The sequence below is a fragment of the Alternaria incomplexa genome (genome assembly GCF_024043165.1).
Source record: "Alternaria incomplexa strain BMP 0042 chromosome Unknown scaffold_1, whole genome shotgun sequence".
NCBI classification, from domain to species: domain Eukaryota; kingdom Fungi; phylum Ascomycota; class Dothideomycetes; order Pleosporales; family Pleosporaceae; genus Alternaria; species Alternaria incomplexa.
Genome location: NW_026249850.1, coordinates 311,724 through 335,779, shown reverse-complemented (window position 1 = coordinate 335,779; position 24,056 = coordinate 311,724). Strand labels below are relative to the sequence as shown.

General features: G+C 52.5%; 9 protein-coding genes across 9 annotated transcripts; 7 read left to right on the top strand and 2 right to left on the bottom strand.

Moving 5' to 3' along the window:
- Positions 1-126: 126 nt before the first annotated feature.
- J4E90_000123 (uncharacterized protein) lies at positions 127-2,264 on the top strand (the record flags this gene model as incomplete). The annotated part of the gene is made up of 4 exons (XM_051429721.1): positions 127-514; positions 1,543-2,049; positions 2,098-2,157; positions 2,209-2,264. The coding sequence occupies 4 exons, from the start codon at positions 127-129 to the stop codon at positions 2,262-2,264; spliced, it is 1,011 nt and encodes a 336-aa protein (XP_051295208.1).
- A 1,406-nt stretch (positions 2,265-3,670) lies between these two features.
- Positions 3,671-6,214, top strand: J4E90_000122 (uncharacterized protein; the record flags this gene model as incomplete). Its single annotated transcript, XM_051429720.1, has 2 exons — positions 3,671-3,680; positions 3,873-6,214. The coding sequence occupies 2 exons, from the start codon at positions 3,671-3,673 to the stop codon at positions 6,212-6,214; spliced, it is 2,352 nt and encodes a 783-aa protein (XP_051295207.1).
- Positions 6,215-6,392: 178 nt separating this feature from the next.
- Positions 6,393-8,152, bottom strand: J4E90_000121 (uncharacterized protein; the record flags this gene model as incomplete). The annotated part of the gene is made up of 4 exons (XM_051429719.1): positions 6,393-6,546; positions 6,624-7,690; positions 7,828-8,052; positions 8,111-8,152. The coding sequence occupies 4 exons, from the start codon at positions 8,150-8,152 to the stop codon at positions 6,393-6,395; spliced, it is 1,488 nt and encodes a 495-aa protein (XP_051295206.1).
- A 1,063-nt stretch (positions 8,153-9,215) lies between these two features.
- Positions 9,216-10,199, top strand: J4E90_000120 (uncharacterized protein; the record flags this gene model as incomplete). Its single annotated transcript, XM_051429718.1, has 2 exons — positions 9,216-9,868; positions 9,929-10,199. The coding sequence occupies 2 exons, from the start codon at positions 9,216-9,218 to the stop codon at positions 10,197-10,199; spliced, it is 924 nt and encodes a 307-aa protein (XP_051295205.1).
- A 276-nt stretch (positions 10,200-10,475) lies between these two features.
- J4E90_000119 (uncharacterized protein) lies at positions 10,476-11,689 on the bottom strand (the record flags this gene model as incomplete). Its single annotated transcript, XM_051429717.1, has 2 exons — positions 10,476-11,487; positions 11,661-11,689. The coding sequence occupies 2 exons, from the start codon at positions 11,687-11,689 to the stop codon at positions 10,476-10,478; spliced, it is 1,041 nt and encodes a 346-aa protein (XP_051295204.1).
- Positions 11,690-13,070: 1,381 nt separating this feature from the next.
- Positions 13,071-14,361, top strand: J4E90_000118 (uncharacterized protein; the record flags this gene model as incomplete). Its single annotated transcript, XM_051429716.1, has 2 exons — positions 13,071-13,436; positions 13,492-14,361. 2 exons carry the CDS (start codon positions 13,071-13,073, stop codon positions 14,359-14,361), a joined length of 1,236 nt encoding a protein of 411 aa, XP_051295203.1.
- Positions 14,362-15,176: 815 nt separating this feature from the next.
- Positions 15,177-15,672, top strand: J4E90_000117 (uncharacterized protein; the record flags this gene model as incomplete). The annotated part of the gene is made up of 2 exons (XM_051429715.1): positions 15,177-15,534; positions 15,587-15,672. The coding sequence occupies 2 exons, from the start codon at positions 15,177-15,179 to the stop codon at positions 15,670-15,672; spliced, it is 444 nt and encodes a 147-aa protein (XP_051295202.1).
- Positions 15,673-16,981: 1,309 nt separating this feature from the next.
- On the top strand, positions 16,982-20,569 carry J4E90_000116 (uncharacterized protein; the record flags this gene model as incomplete). Its single annotated transcript, XM_051429714.1, has 2 exons — positions 16,982-17,163; positions 17,284-20,569. The coding sequence occupies 2 exons, from the start codon at positions 16,982-16,984 to the stop codon at positions 20,567-20,569; spliced, it is 3,468 nt and encodes a 1,155-aa protein (XP_051295201.1).
- An 872-nt stretch (positions 20,570-21,441) lies between these two features.
- J4E90_000115 (uncharacterized protein) lies at positions 21,442-23,838 on the top strand (the record flags this gene model as incomplete). The annotated part of the gene is made up of 2 exons (XM_051429713.1): positions 21,442-23,250; positions 23,299-23,838. The coding sequence occupies 2 exons, from the start codon at positions 21,442-21,444 to the stop codon at positions 23,836-23,838; spliced, it is 2,349 nt and encodes a 782-aa protein (XP_051295200.1).
- Positions 23,839-24,056: the final 218 nt, after the last annotated feature.

Here is a 24,056-nt window from a genome sequence, read left to right as displayed (position 1 = left end):
GCTAGGCAGCAAGCGCGAACAAGCTAGAGACGTATATATTGAGGGCTCTTTTCTCCGTTCTGGGATCATTTGCAGCTCAGACAAAGGTAAACATTCTTGCGCGCCAACCCCAAACGCGAACAAAAGATGAAGAAAGGCTTCTCTACCTCCAGCTTCAGCCGTCCCTCCAAAGACGAGAGCCCCGGTACCTCTTTCGAGAACCCACTGGTCGACTTCCACTCCCAACAAGACTTGACCATCGCACGCTACTATGCTTTGGATCCGACCAACGGTATCATAAAAACTACCTTGGCAGGCATAGCTGAGTACCACGCGAACGGCTTCGCTATGCTTGACAGTGGCGGGAGGCGCTTGTCTGTCTTCGTCAGAAGTGGTCGCGACACCATCAATTTCGTTGCAAAGCAAAACCATAGAGGTAAAAAGGTTTTGTCGCGCCTGAACGATCGGGAGTGGGAGTTCATCGATGTGAAGACTGCCTTGGCGGAGGCGGCCACCGACGACACTATTCACTATGGTAAGTTTGCGGAATTCTATGGGTGTCCTACATGGTTGCTGATCATGTTTAAAAGACGTTCAGATAAAGTACTTCAAGCGCCGCATCCAACCTGAGCAGGTTGAAGTCAGGTTATCTCTGCCATGAGTTTGAACGCATATACGGATAGTTCACACTTGGAAGATCTCGAAAAAGATCTATACGATGGTCTTTTTGAAGATGAGGAAGCCTTTGGGATTGCTACTTCCTAGACTGAACTTTCTCATCGTCGTAGGCTGTGATTGGGTTTAGCCTCGATGTACCTGCGATCACGACTGGAGTACTGGGGTTAGAGTGTTTGTTTCTAAATACCAATAATATATGCCTACACACAACACGTGAAAACTAACGTTTTAGTCCAGAATGAGTGACCGGGTATATTTGCATCTGCTAAGTACAATTAGTGAATGGCGTGAGATTGAGGAAAGGCACGTACGCTGAAGTTGATGTGCCCAATATGTGATGACATCACACTCCTGCTTCTTGTCGCGTTCCTGATGCTCTCTTTGGGTATCGCGCCTTCCTCGATAAGTCACGGGCTTACTCGGTTCACGAACGCGATTTCCCGTTTCCACAGCGTTTGATGTTGATTTGCCTGCCGCTAGCAATCTGAATGTCTTCCGTCCACAACACACGACCACAAGCAGCAAACGCAATCGCTCGTTCGAGTTATAAGATCCCTCCTTTCCTGCGCTGTTTCGAGCACACAATAATATCGCAGAAGCCCCTGATTACCCCGCTAGCAATGCGCTCCTTCACTATGGTGGATGCTCTCTCACTTTCTCGGTGAGGGATGATGATCGAAGGTCACCTGGACTCCGAGTAAAGGTCAAGGTGACCGCTGAGGAGAATCGCCTTGGTTGTATAAGGACGTGGTTTCGAGCGGGTTCATGGTTCCTTCTTTCTACACACCATTGCTACAAGAAGAGAAATCTTTCCGATATACTTTAATTCTTAGTAAGTTCTCTTGGAAACACAGACCTCGATTCACTTTACTTACTTTGTTGCAGAATCCATATACCTTACTCTCCAACTTATCGACTCTCCGACACAAGATAATATGTCCGCCGCGGCCGGGTCTTCTCCTCCACCTCCACCTCCTGGCGGCAACTTTAACAAGAGCACTGGTCATGGATCCTCTTCATACCCCAACCTCAAGATCCCTCTCTCAGGAGATGGAAGCACTCCCCAGAAGGCTGCTTGGGCAGGTATCATGTTCCAGCCCCCTGGTATCACCAATAACTACGTCGTCGACGGCGTTGGCCTTTTCCCCCGTTACCGTCGTACCCGCGTCGAGGAAGCGCGTGAATATGCTCGACTGTCGTATACAATCCTCGACGGCGAGACCTACGAGCTCGTCCCCGAGTCTCATATCCCTCCGGGTCCCATTGGCAACCCTTCTATGCCTCCTGCTGCGGGTATCGTAGCTCAGGTGCAGGACATTGCCGCTCATGAGAACGCACTTGCGACGGGTTCGGGGGCAGCAACTGATGCTTACAACGCGCTCCAGGTTCACCGTGGGTCTCATGTATCCCTCTCGCGTTATCATGGCTAACACTGTGCAGACGGCGACGCCTTTGTAGACGACAACGTCAACACGGGCAACTCATCGGAAGACGCTGCTGGTAAGTCGATTCAATGATATACCAGACGAAGTCGTACTAATCGTTTGTCAGAATCGTCTTCAGATACATCTGGCGACCGCTCGGCTGGTGCCTCTTCTACAAACTAAGACCTAGCTCTCAGATCTGTGCTTTCCCTTCGGAGCGAGATCCTGAGAGCCTTTCTATAACAATTTTCGTTACCATCGTTCTGGACTCGATGGATTTAAACAGACTAGAGTACTCTTCATGTCCTCTCTTTTGATGGTAGACACTGCAACCATGCGACAGCGAATGACAAGGAACTCATCAAGGAGAGATTGTGCGCGCTGGGTACATCCGACTGGAAAGAGTGGGCAAGTAGATGCAACGGAGCCTGCTTCAATGGCGTCACGGCGTTGGTAGATACCCCTTTGATAGAAGAGAATAACATAGGAGATATAAAGCCGAACTCGGTCTTCACACTGCATCTAAATGAAACTACCACTTGCGAAAAGCGACATGATAGCTCTAGGTTTCCGCTCATTCAATCTGACCAACATGTGGCGCGCTAGCAAGAGAAGATAGAGGTTGTGCTATATGTCGTTAATTCATTTTGTAAACCCACCAGCGCTTCGACATGTCCTATACACCTACTGCGGTACCTTACTGCCCGCCTTGCTTTATCGTTGGCGTTCTCGCTTTCCGCAGGTCTTGGCCTGTTACTACTCTCACACACATGCATCGATCTCGTCAAATCACGCATGTATTTAGTAGCTGTACAGACTTGTAGAAACTTATGTAGTGGCTAGAGACATCTAGTAAGCGTGCATCGGCGTCTCTGACTTTTGTCTTCTTATTATGAGCAAAGACGGTGTATATCCAGAAGAGGAGCCGCGCGCATCTCTATCGTAGCACTCGCGTAGCACATTCTCTTGAGTACATCCGCACACAAGGGCAAAAACATCTTGCTTACTCTGCACCTCTGCAGCTGTGCTTAGGACTTACACATAGCCAAAAAAGAATGTGCGTAGCCTAATTTTACATAGCCATGATGAGAGAAAGGGCAAAAAAAGATTGTCGCAATTAATTGGCGGTACTGGGAACTGTAGACATGTTAGGAATGTCTCAGGACCACCAATGAGGGAATGAACGTACTCGAACCCAGGCTGGCGCGGATCTGGATCGGGACACTAGGTGTCCGCCAGCCACAACGCGACGTCATACCACTAGACCATACCACGATAGGGTTGTTAGTACGGTGATACGGGAGAGAGGCTTGGACAGCTGCTTACCCGAAGTGATTCGTTTTGATGGAGAAACGACAAAAAACAACGTAAATATAGATAGCAGATTGCTTGTGTGCGTCCATCATCACTCCCGCAGCTAAGTCCCCAATAAGCATGTGAATCAGAGTTCTGACAGCAAAATTTGAATGCGATGGCGGGGTCAAAAGGTCTGTGCTCTTCGCTAATGGCGGGGCTGGATTTCCTGGTCGCGTCCTAGTTGCTCTTTCTTCACCCAGTCAGTCACAACAGCAACACACCTAAGTGCTCGAATGTCCATAGGTATGTGATTTGAAGTGCTCTACAGGCCCAGCTACGCGTTAAAAGAACGCGATACTCCAGCTTCAGCGTGGGTTCATCGATATCTAAGATGGCTGGAGCTCTACATGACGAAGGCCGCTTGGAGCTAGTGCTGCATTTGGCGATTTTAACTGCATCTTCGACGAGGGTGGACACCACTAACGCTCGCATCAGAGCACTCATCACCTCGGCAGTCGCGAGGCAAGCCGCGCAAATCCTATCGCGTCGAGGATGAATACTCGTTTCTCGATGAAGACGAGGATGGCACTGCGCCCTCCGGCAAACAGACACCATCCCTCCAAAACGGCGATGATGACGACGGTGATGACTTCATGCCGGATGCCCAGGAGGAGGAGGTCGAATACGAAGAAGAAGACGAAGTGGTAGAGGAGGAAGAGGACTCATCTGAAGAGCAGGCCAATTCCGACAAAAGTCCTGCACCAACTCCAAAACGCAATGCACGCAATGCGCGAGCACCGCAAGCCGTCCCTGCCACCCCAGACGTCCCTCCGAAACGAAGGTACAATGATCCCCGCTACAAGGACATGGCAGACAACATACCGTCACCAGTCATATTCAAGAAAGGAGGTGGCATCAAAGTAAGGGTTGTCGATACGGACACCCAGTTACGAACGCGAGGTATCCCTGATTTCGACAAGATTGGTGGTCATGAGCCGCGGCTGAAGAACCTGTTTGGTCCAGATGTACATCATCTGAGACCAGTACTCGAATCGAGGGACTATTGGTTTCCACAAGAAACCTTTCCTATTCGGAGTTATAAGAAGAATAAACCTGATGATGCTGAGGTGGGTAGCTTGAGAAGGAGCTTCTTCGAGGCCGATGGCGCAAGGGAGAAAGAGAATGAACTCTTGAGGACGTGGTATGCCAATACTGGAAGCCATGCTTTTGCAAAAGCGCAGACAACGAATAAACTGACCGCGGACGAGGCGAAACAGTACATGATAACCCCAGGATCGGACACCATGAACGTACTGGCTGGTCCGGTGAACACTCCCCAAGTCAACACGCTGGCAAAAGGCTCATACATGAGCATCGCAAAACCTTTTCCGGGCGATCAGGAGCGACGCGGTTGGCTGTTCAACCTTGGCTCTTGGGTGCAAGACGCTCAATGGGCGACGAACGAGGAATCCAACACCCAATATCTTGCTGTTGCCATCGAGCAGAGACCTACCAGCGGCGACCAGCCCAAGCCGCTGGAGCAGCCAAAAGCACCTGCATTCAATTCTACTGAGCCATTCCCTGCGTCTATTCAAATATGGTCGTTCGAGGCTGACGATGAAGGGGACTTGGATGCATCGAAAGAGCCGCAACTAGAGCTAGTCATCTGTACAGACTGGGGTGCGCCAAAACATCTCAGATGGTGCCCGGTAGCTGCTACAGACACGACTGAAGAGACAGACGACGCAAGTAGCAGGCATATAGGTATGCTTGCAGGTATCTGGTCCGATGGACGAGTGCGCGTCTTGGATATCTCCGCACCTCCCAAAGCCGATACTCACACTCCTACGTATCTTCATGTTTCGCGTGCTGCATTCGAAGTTTCGTTTCCTCAAACAGTGCCCTCGTGCTTGCACTGGCTGTCGGGACATACACTCGCGGTTGCGACTGCAGCAGGAACTGTGGGTATCTGGTCTCTAAACCGCCCAGGCACACTGAGAACACCCGACGCCACACAACATAACCCCAGACCCTGGTTCTATCAGCAGTTGGCAGACACGTACATTCTCACAGTCTCTTCTGGATGGCCGTCCAACCCGCAGTTCTTGTCCATCAGCACCGCAGACGGTTTTGCGCGTCTCTTCGACCTGCGGAGCCCAAACGCCGACACTACTGCGTCGATACGAGGTCGCACACTTTGTCTGACGCAGGCATGGCATGAGCATACGCAATCCTTCGTCATGCCTGACGAACACTACATCCTGCGACATACGCCCATCCGTCGTTACTACCACAACCTCTACAGCATGCGATTAGAAAACAGCATTACACGCGTCGCGACAAGTCCAGTCCACCCTGGCGTTCTTATCGGCGGAGTCGACGGAGATATCCAAGCCAGCAACCCAATCATGCGCATCACAAACTACAAGATCATGCCATGGCAGCAAAAATGGTTTGTCCACGAGTGGCGAGGACCGATGGATCGAGTGCTAGCCAAGCCTACGACTGGTGAAGATGTCACCATGACCGAAGACGACACACCTGAATTGCAAGCCGGAGAACCAGCTGATGGAACCAAGAAGGTGCCACAAGAAGTACTCTCGCGACCTCTCGTCCGCATCACCGAAGGCTACAAGGCTGGTCAAACAGGTATCGCGCACAGCACATCTGCGAATGCGACGAAGAGAGGTAACCCAGAGGTGGGAAGGTCGATTAGTATCTTCGAAGAGCTGACTGCCATCACGGCGCTGGCTTGGAACCCGAATCTGAAGTTTGGGACGTGGGCTGTTGCGGGTATGGCGTCGGGATTGTTGCGCGTGGAGGATGTTGGTATCTAGGAGGCGGGAATCGAAGACGCTCCTAGTGTTAGTAGCTTATGGCATGGCGAAGACTTGCTGTGTGCTGCAGATCGACTTGGCGAATTCGAGACAAGTGCGCGCGGAACTTGATACGAAGTTATGTATTACATGCTTCATGATTTCATTGGTTCGTATCATAATCTTACTACAACATCTTCTAGTTGACAGCCTTCAACTTGCACATCAAAGGGTGCTTCTCCCAAAGAATGAATGTTTTCTGGTTACTCCAATCACTGCTCTCAGGGCAGAGTTCAATATCAAAGTTGTAGTAGACCTTGGAAGCAAGGAGGCGTATCTCGTGGTATGCCATACTAAGTTTACTGTTAGCTTGCTATGGTCTGTGTACGTATGCTAGAAATGAATATCGAGAGAGGGCTGTTGAACTTACTTCTTGCCAACACAATCCCTAGATCCAATAGAGAATGGCTGAACACACTGCCTCTCATCGCTCTCAAACTCGGGATCACCCATCCATCTCTGAGGAAGGAATTCCATTGGCCTCTTGAAGTTCTTGTCCGACAGGTACATGGCGTGTTGCGGGATCATGATAATGGTGCCAGGTGGTACGTATTGGCCGACAACAGTACTGCCATCTTGCGGTGTGAGGCGCGGAAGTCCAAGAGGAACCGGGGGGTAGATACGGAACGCTTCCTTGATGCAAGCCGACAGGTAGGGCAATGCAGCGAGCTGCTCCATGGTCATGTCAGCGTCGCTGGCGAAAGCACTACGGATCTCATGGTTGAGCTTCGCCATGCAGTCCGGGTTGCGCAGGAGCAGGTATGTCAGGCCCGAAACGAGCGTAGCTGTTGTTTCCGTTCCGGCGATCATAAAGAGGGAAGCGTTCGCGTCCATTTCGCCTCGGGTCAGGCCTCGTCCTTCCTTTTGGCCCAGCACCAGATCCCATAGATCGACGCCCTCGGAATCGCGGCCTTTCTCAAGGCGCTTTGTCACGCGTGTTACAGAGTGGTTGAAGTGGTCCATCCGCTTCCGATTTACAGACTCGGGTACGTATCTCTTGAACGCACGCCATAGCCATGGATATGACATCATGACGGTGAAGTGAGATCCCATCTTGAGACTGGCAAAGATGATACGAACCCAGGGGTCGTATTCGGCGTTGTCGAGCATATGCAGTGGCTCTCCGAAAGTCAAGTCGCCCATGATATCGAAGGTGGTGAAGTTGTACATCCTGACCATGTCGAACTTCGCGGTTGGATTCTTTTCGATGGTGTTCTTCATGGAAGATACAAGTTTGTCGACGTACTTGACGAAGAGGGGCTCTTGTTGTTTCAAGGCTCGGTCGGAGAATGCGGGCGTGAAGATCTTGCGTTGGCGACTGTGGTCTGGGTCGGGGGCAATGATGAGGCTGAGTTCCCGATTGGGTGTTGTGCCATACCTCATCCAGGCTTTTTGAGGAACATGTCCTGCCGTGCCTTTGGAACCATGGCCGTAGATCTGGAAGGTGGTTAGTCGATGTCGAAGATTACATTTGCTTTTTCGGGCACCTAAGAAGGTAGCGGGAGGTTCCAACTCGAACCTGGAACGTCGAGGGGGCGTTCAAGTATATCTATATCAAAGTATGCGAAACTTACATCTTTCCAAGAATTTGGATCCGTGAAACTCAGTTCATCGTGGTTGACACGAACGACATGCCCATACTTTTGGTGTAAGTCTTGGAAGAGTTTATCTCGTGTGCCTTTCCAGATAGCAATGTTATATGGGATGCGCGTCGCAGCGTAGAGTTTCGGTCCAGGAAAGTGTCGGAGGGGATGGAAGTATATGCGGTAGATGGCTCTAGCAATGAAGCGGAGAACCAGCTATGCCAAGTTAGCAGCTATTTTTCTGACGAGCTTCAGCGAATCTAGCAGTACTTACAAAACCGATCACAGAACCGATGATGTGCGGTATCGAGGCCATGGTGAAGACTTTCGTGATTCTCGAAGAACCGTTTGTTGATGTTGAAGACATGACGCTTGGAGTTCAGCCACCATATGATGATCTTGATGCAGGGCACGCGCAAGCTTTAAATACAGACGAGTACAAGCACTACATTCGTCGCACTAAAAGAAACGGAGTAGGTTGACGCGTGCCATGCCGAGACGGGACACAGCCAGCTCGCCTAGTACCGTTGACGTCGGTAGCCAGCAGCCAGGCACCCATTGTCAAGTGATCGGCTGGAGGAGCCCAAATGTCGCACCTAATGAGGCATTTGACGCGAGTCGACCATCCGTGGGGAGGGTATTTCCCACGCTCACCGTCCGGCTAATGAGGATCATTAAGCTCGTCCAGAACCCACTCCCTCGGAGGGTCGGCAATCAGGTCTGGCAGATCATTGTGCGGGTTGAGCACAGCCTAGTTTCGTACATCAGGGCGTAATATGACATGTGAAGCCTGCCAAATATGTTTCAGAGTGTGGCAGATTTCGATAGGACACTTTCGTCCGTGTAATGCTCACCGGCCGATCGCTCGGAGAATTGAGTTTATACGTTGCATACGATGCTGTGGGGAAGGCGGGCGATCAGCATGGGTACTATTCCGGACCTTCGAATCGCACTCGCATGCGCATTCGGACAAGCTCCCTGGCAGATCTGTACACCTAGTTAAAGACCATTCCCAAACTGCACATTTTGGATGTCGCTATCGGAGCCGAGTCGCAAGCAATGTTAGTAGCAGTCATCATCTCACCACACGACCTCGGGAATGCACAACCCCGAACGTACCTAGGTACACAGCCAAACCTATCCGCGGAAATGCCAAGCGCAAACGCGAAATCCAGAAGCAGTCGTAATCTGACCATGTGTAAAGCTAATGCGAATGATAATGATTCGCCCATGAGCATAGTCGGTGAAATCCGCAAACAGCAATGCACCGCCATCATGTACGTAGACATGGCCCGTGCGGCTATCAGATCGTGACTTCGCGTTGAGGCGTTTCCGTCCCAAGGGCAACAAATCAACCCCACCTACCCTTGCACGTCACAATGGCAGCGACACCAGCACGCAGAGGCGTCTCCGCCCTGCTCTTCGCTTCGTCATCATCAAGAACAATCGCCAATCGGATACAGCAGCGGGGCTTCACCTCGTCCCGCATCTTCGCCGCATACGCGACTGCACCCAGGCCAGCAGCGACGAGCACGACAAGCACAACCAGTACCTCCACAGCTGCCAAGCCAGCCACTACAACGGCAACAGCGCCAAAGGCTGCGACCACAGCGACCCCACAGCGGACAGTACAACCGCAGTTTGTCGCCAAAGAACCGCCCATACCAACAACACGCAATGCCACGGCAGACAGCGCAGCTTCCGCAGCCCGCAAACAACGCTCCCTCACCGACGGACTATCCGATGCCCCGCCCGAGCTGGAAGGCGTACCAGCGATAGACTGGACACGGTCATACCACGGTCTCGGCTCTGTATCTTTCACACCAGAGCAAGGAGAATTGCTACTAGCACCTATCACACAGGATGACGTGGAAGTAAAGCCCGATGGTATCATATACTTGCCTGAGATCAAGTACAGACGAATATTGAACAAGGCATTTGGACCTGGAGGGTGGGGTCTTGCGCCGAGAGGCGAGAGTATTGTTACAGGGAAATTGGTGACGAGGGAGTATGGACTTATTGTGCAGGGACGGTATGTTGCTCCACCTACCCTTTCGTTATTCTATCGAATCTGTACTAACACATAACTCAGTCTTGTCTCCATCGCCCGTGGCGAGCAACAATACTTCGACCCCGACGGCATTCCCACTGCGACCGAAGGCTGCAAATCGAACGCCCTTATGCGATGTTGCAAAGACCTGGGTATCGCGTCTGAACTCTGGGATCCGCGCTTCATTCGGGATTTTACGAATAAGATGACGAAGGAGGTGTGGGTGGAGCATGCGAGCACAAAGAAGAAGAGGAAGATTGTGCTGAGGAAGGACGACACTGCCAAGTATCCGTACAAGGAGGTGAAGTTGTGAGTGGGCTTGAGTCATGCCGGGAATCATGTAGCTGGAAGGGAATAGACCCAATCTCAGGAAAATCAGGCATAGAACCTCACGCAAGCCAGACGTGGTTGTACACATAGGTTGTAACATCACCAGGACGACTTGTCCTACTCGTACTCATGAATTGGGATACCAAATATACACAGCTTCAGTGTACCTGTGAAGCCTAGCAGAACACCATCTACCATGTTGCCAAAACGCCATGAATCATCGCCATCATATCACAGATTTTGTCCTCCAGGGATTCTTCTAGCGATCGCCTAGATCAAAACCTGAAGCCCTTGATCTGTTCCTCACATCGCTTGGCTCCCTTCCATACGCCAGAGGGTCGTCCCGAGGCATTTCCTGACGCTGCCAGTTCCACGGCATCCAGCCACTGCTTGTCCTTCGACCGAGTGCGGGTGGTGTAAGGGGGTATGGTGGTCGGTCGGAGCCCGAGCTCAGTTCGTCGCGCTCGATCCTGTCGAATTCCGCTTCGCTCCTATTGCGGGAGAGGCTACCAGAGAGACTTCCAGTACTCCTGTTGACTTCATGGTATCTGCTCCCACCTGTTTGTTGTGTGCGGATGTTTTCTTGTTCGCGGTCGAACGCTTGCAGGAGGGTCTCGAGGCGCTGGCGTTGCGACGCAACGTAGTCGAGTCGGTCGTTGTTGTTGCGGATGGAGTCTGGGACGAGATTCCCGGCGCCGCGGCTCAGATCTGAGGCTTGCGCATCTCGAGTGCCTGCGCTACCGGCACCGTAAAGTGCGCTGGCTCCGCTGAGTGCTTGGTTGACAAGTCCGTATAGATCGTTGCTGCCCCTCGCCGACGGCATCTGGAACCTGCTCATAAGGTTTTGTGCGTACGTCTGTCCTTCAGGTCTAGGTGACTGCGGCTTGCCAGGTGCGAAGCCCAGCACGTTGACCTTGACCCACTCGATGCCCATCTCGACGTATGCCATGCCTGCCGATTTGGCACGGTCATGGCTTTGTGTAATGAACTCGTCGATCTCCCTCTCATGGTGGTAAAGGAAAGGCTCCATGTACTCCTGGTACAGGTAGTTTGCGCCCTGCGAACCCGGCAGGATCAAGTAAAGATGTGCGAAGAAGCGAATCCATGAGTAGAAGGGCACCCAGCTGAGGATGAAGTCGAAGGTGTTCTCTACGGCGGTGAAGGCGGAGAGGACGACGAAGTAGATCAGCCAGGGTGCGAGGAGGGCTGGATCCGAGGTGTGAAGAGCTTTGTAGGAGGCGAAGATAGGGAAGAAGACGGTGGTTGCAACGCTATCGCCAGGTTAGCTAGGTTCTCTGCGAATACGTCGCAGCAAAAAAGAAAATACTGCATATCGCAGTCATGCGAGCTCCAAGAAAGCCAGCGGCGAGCTCACGATACTTCGTCAGGCCCCAAAGTTTGTTGGAGAATTGGCAGCTGCAGGCGGGGGCGGGGTAATACTTACGTCAAACCGTCGGCGACAAAGCCGAACATGATTGTAGTCGTTGGGCGTCTTCTTTGGGTGTAGGTGTTTAGGTGAGAGATGCAGAACCGGGACCTACAGGTAGCGAAAGCTCAAGCCTCACGGATACGCGGGCGGAGATGTGGAGTGGCTCAGGCTGATGATCCATCCGATGTACGTCAGTCGTCAGTCGGCGGTCAAGGGCGGCGCGTTATCCACTTTCGGTCCTTTGTGTGTGAGCTCCCGAACGTCAGCTGCTGCAAAGAGAGTCTAATCGCGATGCTAGGAATTGTAATCGGGGACATTAGAGTCTCACGCTGACTAGCTATACGCGGGTTCCCATTGTTGTTGGCGGTAGTTGCGGTCGCGACTTTCCCATCGAGCTCACGTCGCGAACGCGTGTCGGCCGAATCATAGCAGCTACCACCACCACTTCAAGATATCGATTCTTCTTCCTTCCATCTCTTCATATTTCTCTCTGTACTCACCGATGCTTTGTTTCGCTCCGATTCCGTTCGCTTGGGCCTTTTCAGCCGCGTTCTGGTGCCTTAATGAAAGGCAGTAGCGACTAGATACCGCGATAGCATCATCACGATACCGTTCCTTCCCACGCGACTGCACGGTGCAGCTACTGTATACTTCCTTTTCTCGAAACTGGGATGAAACAGATACCACGGGGTTAGCGAAGGTTCGGCTCGTCTACATATCTGATTGCGCTCGGAACCCTGTTGCGCTCATCCACTGTTTGACGCGCCCACATCCGATACTTGTACCGCTTTTACAACACTCGCCTTACAAACATCCGAAATGGCAGGCCGGGGAGACTACCAAGACGCTTCCTATGCTGCCATGGCGCCAAGATACCGCTTATCAGAGCCCTGCGCTCGATAACAGCTCCGCACCCCGCGTTTGCGGCCGTTGTCGCGGTTGACATCATCCCGTTCTTCTCCAAACCACGGAAGAAGAAGCTATCGTGAACAATAGAATGCGGCAAGGGTTACGTAAACCAGCTATCTTCTTCCATCATATCAAGCTAGATGCGTTAGTTTGCAACGATGTCCTTGGCTTGTGCTTGTAGTCCGTCGACACTCCAGTAAAACGTCTTCACTGTATCTCTAGTAGATATGGCTTCTTGGCCACGCCAGAATAGAACGTTCCGCAAACCTCGAAGCGAGGAACTCAGATGCCGAACGACGTATGCCAACCTTCAAGTATCCATACCTCGCGTTAAACCCTGTCATCTCGAGCGTTAATTCAGCCTAGGTCCCGACTAAGGAGAATTGCCTCATTGCGGATTGGAGTTCAACTTCCGAGGTCTCAAGGCTGTGCTGAAGGTATAAGAATGGGGTATACCCTTAGTTTACAAGTAGCAGAAACATACTCGAAGTGCCAACACTCATACTAAACGCCAAGATGGTCGTCATCAAAACTCTAGCAGCTCTGGCATCCCTGGGGTTGACCATAGCAGCACCGCAAGCTTCAGTGTCACCATCGGCTCTGAGCTCTCCCGGTCCATCTGCATCAAGTTCAGCGACTCTTACTACTGAGGAGACGGAAGATTTGTACAGTCTTCATGAAGAGCTAGTCAATATCCCCTCTATCTCTGGGGATGAAGTGGAATGCGCGGAGTTTATATCAAAATATCTCTCGGACTTGGGGTACTACGTCGAAGAAATCCCTGCTGGAGACACTGGCACTTTCAACGTCTTCGCTTATCCCCAAGAGCTCAAAGATGAGGGAGTTTGGCCGGAAGTTCTGATCACTAGTCATATCGACACTGTAAGCATATTTGACCTGAGACATGCTCCAATAACAATGTCTGACACAAAACTAGGTGCCACCGTTTTACCCATTCGAGCGCAAGGAAGAGAACGGCACAGTCTATCACTTCGGTCGTGGCTCGGTCGACGCAAAGGGCCCCGTAGCAACCATGATCATCGCATCCCACAAGCTCTTCCAATCCAGAACCGATGCGCCTAGTCTAGGCATGCTATTCGTTGTCGCAGAAGAGACTGGCGGCGCCGGAATGAGAGCCTTCGCCGAGTACGCTTCTAACACTACTTTCCGCGCAGGTATTTTCGGCGAACCAACGGAAGGCAAGCTAGCTAGCGGACACAAAGGATACCTGGGTGTGAGCTTGGACATCACAGGTCGATCTTCCCACTCTGCATATCCCTGGCTCGGTGTGAGCGCCATAAATTATCTTGCCGAAGCCATTGTTGGACTGAATATGCTCGAACCGGCCCTGCCGAGAAGTGAGCTACTAGGCGCAACAACTCTCAACGCTGGACTTGTTGCGGGTGGAGTCGCTAGCAATGTCGTTCCCGACCATGCTAACGCGAGTATCGCCGTTCGTATAGCTCGCAGCGAAGACGACGCAGTCGACCTTGTGCAAGACATGATTGCTGGGATGATGTCACCTTTCGAAACGCGCGCAAAGGAGGAGAACGCTACTTTCGAGGTCGTTTTCTCGAACGCTAGGTACCCAGCTGTCATTCTCGACACTGACGTTGAGGGACTGGAAGTCGCGCCTGTGTTCTTTGGAACGGACATTCCCAGCTTGCCGCAAGTGGATAAGAAGTATCTGTTTGGTACAGGCACAATTGAGGTCGCGCATACGCCTAATGAGATGTTGAGTCAAGAGGAACTCGTGCAGGCGGCGGAGGCATACGGTATGATTCTTGAGAGTCTGTTTTCCGAGTAGGAAAGTTCGAGCTCTAGTACGCTAAACGAGTCTCAATACTGTTTGGCATCATATAATGCAACCGTAATGCCTTATACCACACATTCATGAGTGTATACCGAGTCGCCTGACGCCGAACTGCTTTGCAATGAAATGCTCGTGTGACAGACCATGTTGCCGTTGTTTGCGTATCAACGTGGAACTGAGGACATCGTCGAGCTTGCTCAAGACGATAGTTATAGGCGCGACGTGGAGGAAATTGCTTGCTTTAGCCATGTGCCCATAAGAAGCAAGCGCGGGAATCTGTATATGAAGTCGCGACGGAAGCTGTTTTAGTACATCAGCTCACTCCCTTCACTCCATTTCTTGCACATAGGCGGTGTCGAGATCATGTCAGGGGCGCACCACCACCGCTCTTTCCTCCGATGTCTTTCCGCTCTTTCCCCGCTCCTCCTCCGCCGGTGACTGATGCCGTCATCCCTCCTTCTCTAAGTGAAGGCTGTTTGCAGCGCTCTCTTACCGCGCCTTCAGACCTTTCATTGAGGTACTTCTGCTAAGTGAGAGAGCAAAGAGATGGCGCCATAATGCACCTGACGCCTGAAGCAAACGGTCTTGGGCTCCTGTCTTCGGATCTGGGGTTTCCATATAAACCACGGATCTGGTTCCTCCTTGACTCTTTTCTTGATCAATAGTCCTTCGATATATACAGTACACTTCGACCACTATATACCTCTTTCAGACCTCGAACACATCTCTCATACCATACCTTCGAGTCGACTACTATATACAACTCTCACACCCTCAACACAACTCCCACACTACACTTCCAAGCCGACATGTCCAACCCACCTCAGTACGGACCTACCGCCCTACCCCAAGGTGCAAACGACGGTGGTGACGGCTCCTCCCTCGAACAGGCAACATGGGTAGCTGGCAGCGACAAGAACGCCAGGAGTTTCATCATACTACAAGGAAAAGACTATGTACGCTGCAACATGGGCGATGCTCTCCAGTTCTACGACTCGGGCTATCGTGTATTCGACCCGCCTACTGGTCGCCGAGTCAAGTTCCAGTACAACCAACCTGGTCGTCCCAAGTTCGGCGCTTTTGCTCACCAGTACTGGGAAATCCAGATGGAGGAACATGCTTCTCTTGTGAGGGGCGATCGCTTGCCTGGAGAGGATCTGGGTGAAGGTCAGTGAAATACATGTTGAGGAGAGAGAATTTGGACACTGACATATGACAGACGCCGAAGAGGAGTATGAGTTCGCGGGAGATTCTGTCTTTGACCGCGCCGAACAGCCTCCTTCGACGCCCTCGAGGAGTAAGTAGCAATCTCGTCACATCTCTCTTGAGATTGAGCTAATACTTTCAAGGTACACGCGGAAATGTCGCTACGTCTCCTCCTTCTGGCGGTCGCGGTCGAGGTAGTCCTTCCACTCCTCGAGGTTCCAGCTCCGGCAATCAGCCAGGGTCTGGTCGTGGTTCAACTGGCCGCGGCTCCAGTACTCCTCGAGGTCGCGGCTCAGCCGGCTCCGGACGAGGTCAAGGATCACCACAGTCACCGACGTCACCCTCCTTCGGGAAGGGCAAGGGTCCAGCTGGCTCTCCAGGCGGTGGCTCTCCCGGCGCTGGAGCGGCTTGAGATGGAGGAGGGGCCTACGCTTTCCTTCGTATTTGCTTTCTGGAGTCTTGGTTGGTGAAAGGAGTCTTGCATTCGGGATCGATTTAGCAAGGCGTTTGGGACGATACTGCAAATACCCCTAGACCTTTTGAGATAGACTTTGGAATTATACATTTGGGTTTCAATCTGAAGTCCAACCTGAAACGATGATGTTGGGTAGAAGAACGTGCACTCAGACTGCGTCCAACTCCGTGATAGCTTGTTGAAGTTCTCCACGCGTCATCTTCGTGATTACTTCGTGACCTGAAAGGTACCTGAGGATCTCCAGGCATACGTAGGCCATGTACTGCGATGATCAGAAAAGCAAGTTGCCGAATACGTGTCTGCGCTACTAAGTACCTGAGGGCCTACAAGCGTCCTCATGCAGGGTACCGCGTCGATCTGGAAAGCATGATGAGGTATACACGTTACTCAGATGTGACGGAATTATTGACAAAAAGGAAGTCTGCGACCCCTCGATGTGTTGTACGTGTGCTGCGGATCAGTCGCGATGAATGCGTTTAAAGGAGGCTGGAGGAATGAGGGAGGAATTGGCCGAAGAGCGTTCCGACGAAGGCGCAGGGCGTGTCTTGGAACCCGAGAACGCGTAAAACACGCCCAACAGATCATCGCTTATCTGATGCTGCATCTGACATATCCGTCAAGCTTCTGTAGGCCTGTCAAGATGGTGAAACCACGCAGATCAATCTTGGTCGGGACACACCTGCCAGCTCCCTCGTGCAGCGCGCCTGCCACGCGAGCAATGACGTGCGACGATCTCCGACGAGCGCGTGCGTGACCATCGCCAGGTTACTAAACTTCGCAGTCCGCACATACATCATCACCTTCCGGCCATCGCGACGTTCGCTGTGCTCCATATTTATTTCGTACGGAGCGATCAGCCACAACTACTCATGTCCTATGACGCGCCTGTGGCTGTTGTCCATTGGTCGTACCGGTCTCCGCTGGATCCGCTAAATGCTGCTCACGCCTCGCACCTACTCCCTCGCTCACATCGCCGACTCGGGCCGCAAACGCCCTGAACCCTCGTACTTTGTGTGTGTCAAGTCGCGGAAGGAACGCGAAGCCGAGGAAAAGCGCGCGCTAAAGATGTTGCTGCTGCATCAAAAGGGGAGCGTCAAGGTGGGAGAGGTTGTGAGGTGAGTTCTCAGGGTCTCCCGGCGGGATGCGTGGACGCTGTAGGCACTGTCTATACGAGATGGGCAGTGCGCGACAACTTTTGGGGAGATTATAGGACAAATTACTAAGTCGCCATGCAGATACACGCTCACATACACCCCCTCCGAAGACCGCATATTACCGCCTCCTTCCTCCCTCCACGTTCGCATACGAAACTCTTCCGCCATCCCTCTACGCGCCGCATACCTCCACGGGCCATACACGATTCACGTATCCGCCTACCCTTCAACATTCAACCCGAACAAAAAGTCTGACGCAACATACGGCGAGCCTGACTTTGAGCCTAATGTCAAGGCTGGTGGATACTGGAACACCAAGTTGACTGTTCCGGAACAGTATAGGAGCGATATCAGGGAGGATGACCGCACCCCGAAGAGCCTCACATGGATCATCGAGATCGCGTCGCAAATTATCTTCTCCAATTCCGCGTCTGTAAACTACGAATTGCTCGTGGCACGCGACGAACGATCGCTAGACCTAGGCTTCACTGCTGTCACTGGCAATAGCCACGGAACTCCAGGAAAAGTACAAGATCACCAACAGGGAAGCCAGAAACATGTTTTGCACCATCCGGCACAGCCTAAGGGGGTGTATTCAAAGGCGATCAAACTAGTGGTTGACGATACTACGAGCTTGTGGAATACACCGGAACTACCAGAGTGGAAAGAGGAGGACGAGGTCGCTTCAAGAAAGTCGAAAGATCACAATATCCCAACGGAAAGCCACCAGAAGAAGAAGAACATACACCTTGTGATAGTAACGCATGGTCTACACAGCAATCTCGGCGCGGACATGCTATATCTGAAAGAGAGCATTGATGCGACGGCAAAGCAAGCGCGGGAAGATCGAAGACGGCGGCGAAGAGAGGAAAGAGGAGCCAAGAAGACCGGATCGGATCAAGATGCGTCGACAGCACCATTGTCAGGCGGCCAAGAGGACATACCAGATGACGAGGAGGATGACGATGAAGAAGATGTGATTGTTCGAGGTTTCGACGGCAACGTAATACGTACAGAACGTGGCATCCAGTATCTCGGGAAGCGGCTCGCTAAGTACGTGTTGAACCTGACCTACCCTGACCAACCATACCTGCCGATCAAGAAGTCCATGGGGCAGAAGTTGTCCAATACATTTTCGCCAACGAAAGACAAGCCAGACGAAGGCATACCGTCCCATCACGGTAGCAGTGTGATGCACACTTCCCCGGGACATGACAAGCGCGCATATAAATTCACAAGCATCAGCTTCATTGGCCACTCTCTCGGAGGACTGGTACAGACGTACGCAATCGCCTACATCCACAAGCACTCACCTAACTTCTTCGACACAATCAAGCCCATCAACTTCATCGCTATGGCGTCTCCATTCTTAGGATTGAGCAATGAGAACCCCACATACGTGAAATTTGCTCTGGACTTTGGCCTAGTGGGGAGGACAGGCCAGGATCTCGGTCTTACTTGGAGAGCACCGACATTGGCAAAGAGCGGCTGGACGGCTATGGGCAACGTGTTTGGTAACCAGACGCAGGATCAGCATCAGGAAGATCCCGGCGCAAAGCCTCTGCTGCGCATCCTGCCAACTGGCCCGGCGCACCAAGTCTTGCGAAGATTCCGAAACCGTACTCTGTACTCCAATGTTGTCAACGATGGTATAGTACCATTACGGACAAGCTGTCTTCTGTTCCTAGACTGGAGAGGCTTGGGTCGTGTTGAAAAGGCTCGCAGAGAGAACGGTCTCATCGGCACAGTAGCGGTATGGGGCTACGGCCAGATTACTGGGCAGAACTCTTCGCCAAACCCCTCTAGAATTGGATTCTCAGACGATGAGGGTTCCGGGGTCGAATCACCAACCTATAATGACAACGATACTACCGTACCCCTGCCAGGCGCCGACGTCACAAATCAGGAAGACGAAGTACAAGTATCTACTGCAGAGCCAACAGCTCATCAGGCCATCGAAGGAGGGAAGAAAAGTCCAGAAGCCAAAGAGCCAAACGACCAGTACTTTCAGCCGCAAAACACGTTGATGCAGTGGTGGAGTTATATCAGGCCGACTGGAAAGCACACTTCGCGCGACAAGAAGATGTTTAGTCGTAGTCAGACTATTGGGAAAGACGAAGAAGACGAGCTTTCTCCGGCTGAAGCAGATCACGCGACATCGTCACATAGCGCACAACCAAGGAAGCGACCCCAAGCAACCCGTGGAGACTCAATTGTCGATAATCCCAAGAGCCACCTAGCACCACCCAAAACGACCATCTTCGAGTCTGCTGGTGACTTGATCAACCCTCCTGTTCCTCCCCAATCTTGGATCACAGACCCATCCACTCGAGCACGCACCATCTTCCACGACAGAATTTACCATCCTGAAGACATTCCACCGCCACCTACGAAGACGAAGCCAGTGCGCAACTTCTCTGGTGATAGTACTGCTTCAAAGGCATCGACAACAAGTGTCGACGAGAGTGTGATGCGCGTGGAAGAGAAGATTGCTCGCGCTTATCATAAGGACCTTTCTTGGCGCAAGGTTCTCGTCAGCCTCGAGCCCGACGCTCATAACAACATGATAGTGCGTCGTATGTTTGCTAATGCCTATGGTTGGCCTGTCGTCAAGCACCTTTGCGATACGCACTTCGCAGACACTTACTCGGCAAATACGCGAGATGAAGAGGAGCCCGCCCTTGATCGTGCACAAGCCGTGAACAAGCCAATCAACGAAGATGGCGAACACGTCAAGGGACAGGAGCGACTGCAGCCACCTATCGAGCGCACTGATAGCGAGATGAGGGAAGTCGCGGACGAACTAGCCCCGCTCAAGCCGCCCAGTCTAAGGATACCCAAGAGATCGAATACGACCGACTCGACCCGTAGTGTGGGTTCGGGCGACTGGGACAGTATTTACTTCGGGGAGACTAGTGACGAGGAGGATGAAGTGGATGACCGCAACGCTGTCCAGAAGTTCTTCCAGCCTAACATGCCCAGAAGCCCGCGAAGTCCTTCCGGAGGTCCACCCAAAACACCGGATGACAAAGGCACGAGCGATGCAGACATCTCCGACTTCCTCCATGGATCCAGCACACTTGAGGTTCACCGAGGTCTTGGCGCAAGTCCCAGCAGCAAGTCATCGAAGTCAGCTACATTGACCCGCGAACCGGATTCCATGGAGTCGACTGGCGAACCACCCAAGGCTTCTGAGGAAGCAAGACCGGTAACACCTGCTGGTAGGATCAGCGGAGTTGGGTTGAGGAGTTCTATCGATATCCCTGCGTCGCCAGAGGCTGGACGAGCAAGAAGTGGGAGCACGGTCACTGAGCAGGTCGCGAGGCTTAGCAGCCCCAAGAGCGACAAACATACAACGGGCTCATAGCATCGAGTTCGTCGATGGTTCAGACAAGCGATGGCAGCCCTTAGACGCAGGAGTTCGAAGTTGCGACGTCGAGATAACACCCGCGTTTCCAGCGTGTAGCACAGGTTCAGAAATCTTCCCTGGTCTATTCTTCAACTTCTTGTGAGGGTCAGTCAAGCGTTTTTGGTCTCGGGTGCAGTGGGTGTTACGTGACGTTGGGTTTGAGATCAGTGCACAGAGACGGATGCTACACGAGCGAAGTCATGGATCGTAGCACAATCGCGTACACAAAGATACCCCCAGATCTTATTACATGGTTTGTAGGAGCAAGGGCCTTCTTTTTCTCGTAGCATCGTTTAACTCTATTTACTCTATAATTCTCTTCTTTGGGGTCGTTCTTTCCGTCGCTACATGCTCCTTCCCAAATCTGTGTCTCTTCAACAGGCGTCACCGTACGTAGTAAACATATCGGAAGCGGCTGATTTTCTCATTTTCCCCTTCACTCGCTGGTCTCGAGCTTCTCCTCGCCTACGTCATCTTTATGCCGCGCCTTCCCCATTCACTGCCGCTATTGTGCGGCAACACGCTCCGTTTGTTGGTGGACAGAGCTCCAAGCTCGGTTTGTTGTGGTCGAGTCACCACTTGAGCGGATCACCACATTCCACAACCGCAACACGATTGCGATTGCCCAATGCAACGATAGTTGTCGCGCTTCTACTTTGGTCTGGGTCGCTGGCTTCGTTCTGGTTTGATTGCCTCGTCGCACTCGAATCGCGCACCTGCACCACCGCCAATCGGCACTACCCTACAGTACACGAAAATATACCTCCTTTGGAATAATGGTCGTACCTGATTCCGCCAACCCCGCGTGGAGCATGCGCCCTGCCGCCGTGATGGTTGGCGGCCAGAGACGCCGCAACACGCGCCGTTCCAACGCACCGCGCTCCAACACTACGCCCAATCTCGGTCTTGACTCACTCGCCGGGAGGGAGAATGTGAGTGGTGTCACTGCAGCACAGCATACGGATCAAGTTGAACATTCTCATGTTTCACCCCCTCCTGCGCCCTCGAATCCTATGGTCAACTCCTACGTACACAACAGTGGCCCTCCAGGCGACCGTCATCGCCCTCTCCCAGCGCGTCCATCCGATGGCTTTTCGACTATGCCGGCCGCCCATTCGCCTACACCCACAACAGGAAGCGCATCAACAGTAGCCACGGAGGGCAAGAAAAGGCATGGCAAATTCGGCCGCAAGGCAAAGGACCAAGACCGCCCGAGCAGCTCCCATGAGCCTACTCCCCAGCTGTCGCCTCTACCGCCGTTGACGCCTATCAAGGCTGCACAGTTGCTGGGCGTGGACACTGGACCTAGCCCTGGTAGACCCCGGAGTACCTCTGTAGGCCGTCCGGCCCAGAACGATGGCGGCTACGATAGCCTACCGATACGCCCGATATCGACAAGGCGAGGCTCTATGTCGGCAATAACCACTCAGAAGAGCGCGTCGGACAGACAGATGAGATTCACGGAAGAGGGCCTTGACATGGAGCCATCAAAGCCCAAGGGCTTCTGGGGCAACACTAACCGGAAAGCTCAGCGAATGTTAGGCTTACTCCAATCTGCACCATCTAATGCTAGCCGTGAAGCCGACATGGGGCGCGTCGCAGCTGTTTCTCTAGCGTGGCGTCCAGAAGAACATACTGATGCATACTGCAGTAGCGACGCCGAACGCCATGGCCAGTTCCGTTCGCTCCCACCAGTTCCGCCCGTTGTTCCCGAAGCTCCGAGAAGACGTATGCGCAAGAAGCTTCCTAAGGAGCTCGAGAGGATGGCACCCATTACAGAGACGTCGCATGATGAGCTGCGCACTTCCTACAAAATCAGCGAACATGATCCTGAGCTGAACGACATCTCTGAGTATGCGAAAGCTCCTTCCAAGGCACCGCTATCTCGGTCGCGTAATGAGTCATTGCTCACAACAGACATCAGGTACGACTTGGAAGAGGACGACCTCTCAATCACAGACGAAGTCATTGATGAGGCGGCTCACGACGAGCAAGAAGACTTCGCGGCCCATCCTGGTAACGAGGTTGAGGTCAAACATGGCGCAATTCTGCAATCTACGGTGTTCCGCCTCCGCGGCCCACTGCAAACGGTTGAAGACCGTTTGCTTGACGAAGCAGAGGCGCGACTAGCACTTAGCAAGGCTATGCTAGACCAAAACGACGATGATAGACTCACTCTCGACGACACATACGCTACCTTGAAGGCGTCTAACGAGGCCATGAAAGCGGATTTTGCTGCCGCACAGCGTTGGCACGCCGCCCCAGATGAGTATGAGCATTGCGGTTGTGCGGATAGGCAGGTTGACAGCGACGACGACGATGACTTGGAACCCATTTGCAGCTGCATTGACTTGGATGAAGAGCCCACCGTACATGTCGCCACCGCCGTACCAATGCCCGTACCCTTCATGCGGGTCACACCTGGCATGGTCAAGCTTATCGACATTCCGCCTAGGAGGAAGAAACCAGCTGTACCGCTGGCACCGCCTGCACCACCCACACGAGTCACACCGGTTGCACCCAACCCGCTGCCTGTGCTAGCCTTATCTAGTCAGCTCAAGGCGCCCTTCAAACCTACCTACTACTTTCAACATGACGAGAAGATCAGTCCATTCAACGAGCGCAGTGAGCATGTGGAGGTGCGTAAGTATCTCTCAACTACTACAGATGCAACTAACAAAGTCTAGCCTACCGTGATGCGTGGTCATCTTTCCGCTAGCGAGTTCAACCGTCTCGACAAGGACAAGAGAGTGAAGCTTCCCCGCGACGAGTCACGCCTTCTTGTCCAAGACTGGATGTCTGACTACGACATCACAAAACAACGCCCTCTTTCCGAACGTCTCGATCTCGATGTACTTGCCGACCAGCAAATCCCTCCTGCCCCATTTCCCAAAGAAGATCACGCTACACCTCCCCTCCCGCCCAGTTCGTTATCCAAAGAGCACTTTTGTCTCAAGGACGGCCACATATTCCACCCCATCAACCTTAAGACTGTACCCGACGAAGTCGCCATTAACAGCCTGGAAGTCCGACCGTATCTGCATACCGCTGTTGGCTACAAGCAGCATGTTTCTGTTCCTGTCTTCTGCGACCGTTGCGACGAAGACGTCAAAGAAGACCTCTGGGAATGCGACATCGATGTTTGCCGCATGGGATTCTGCAAGCAGTGTGCAGAGGATATGGAGCATGAGTGGCAGGAACGTGTCGCTGATGCTTGGACTCGTTGAGGGTCGTACATTGATGGTGTTCGCGACAAGTCACGACAAGTCACGATGTGTATATTGAAAGATTGGATTGAAGGTGGATGTAATGATATGAAGGGGTGTGCAAAAGTAATGATCAGACGAGGAGCTGAGCAAACGATGTAAATACCCGACGATCGCCGTAGATAAGGTATGATGGAGTAATGACTCTATGATCGATACGCCAGCTTTTCCTTGCCCAA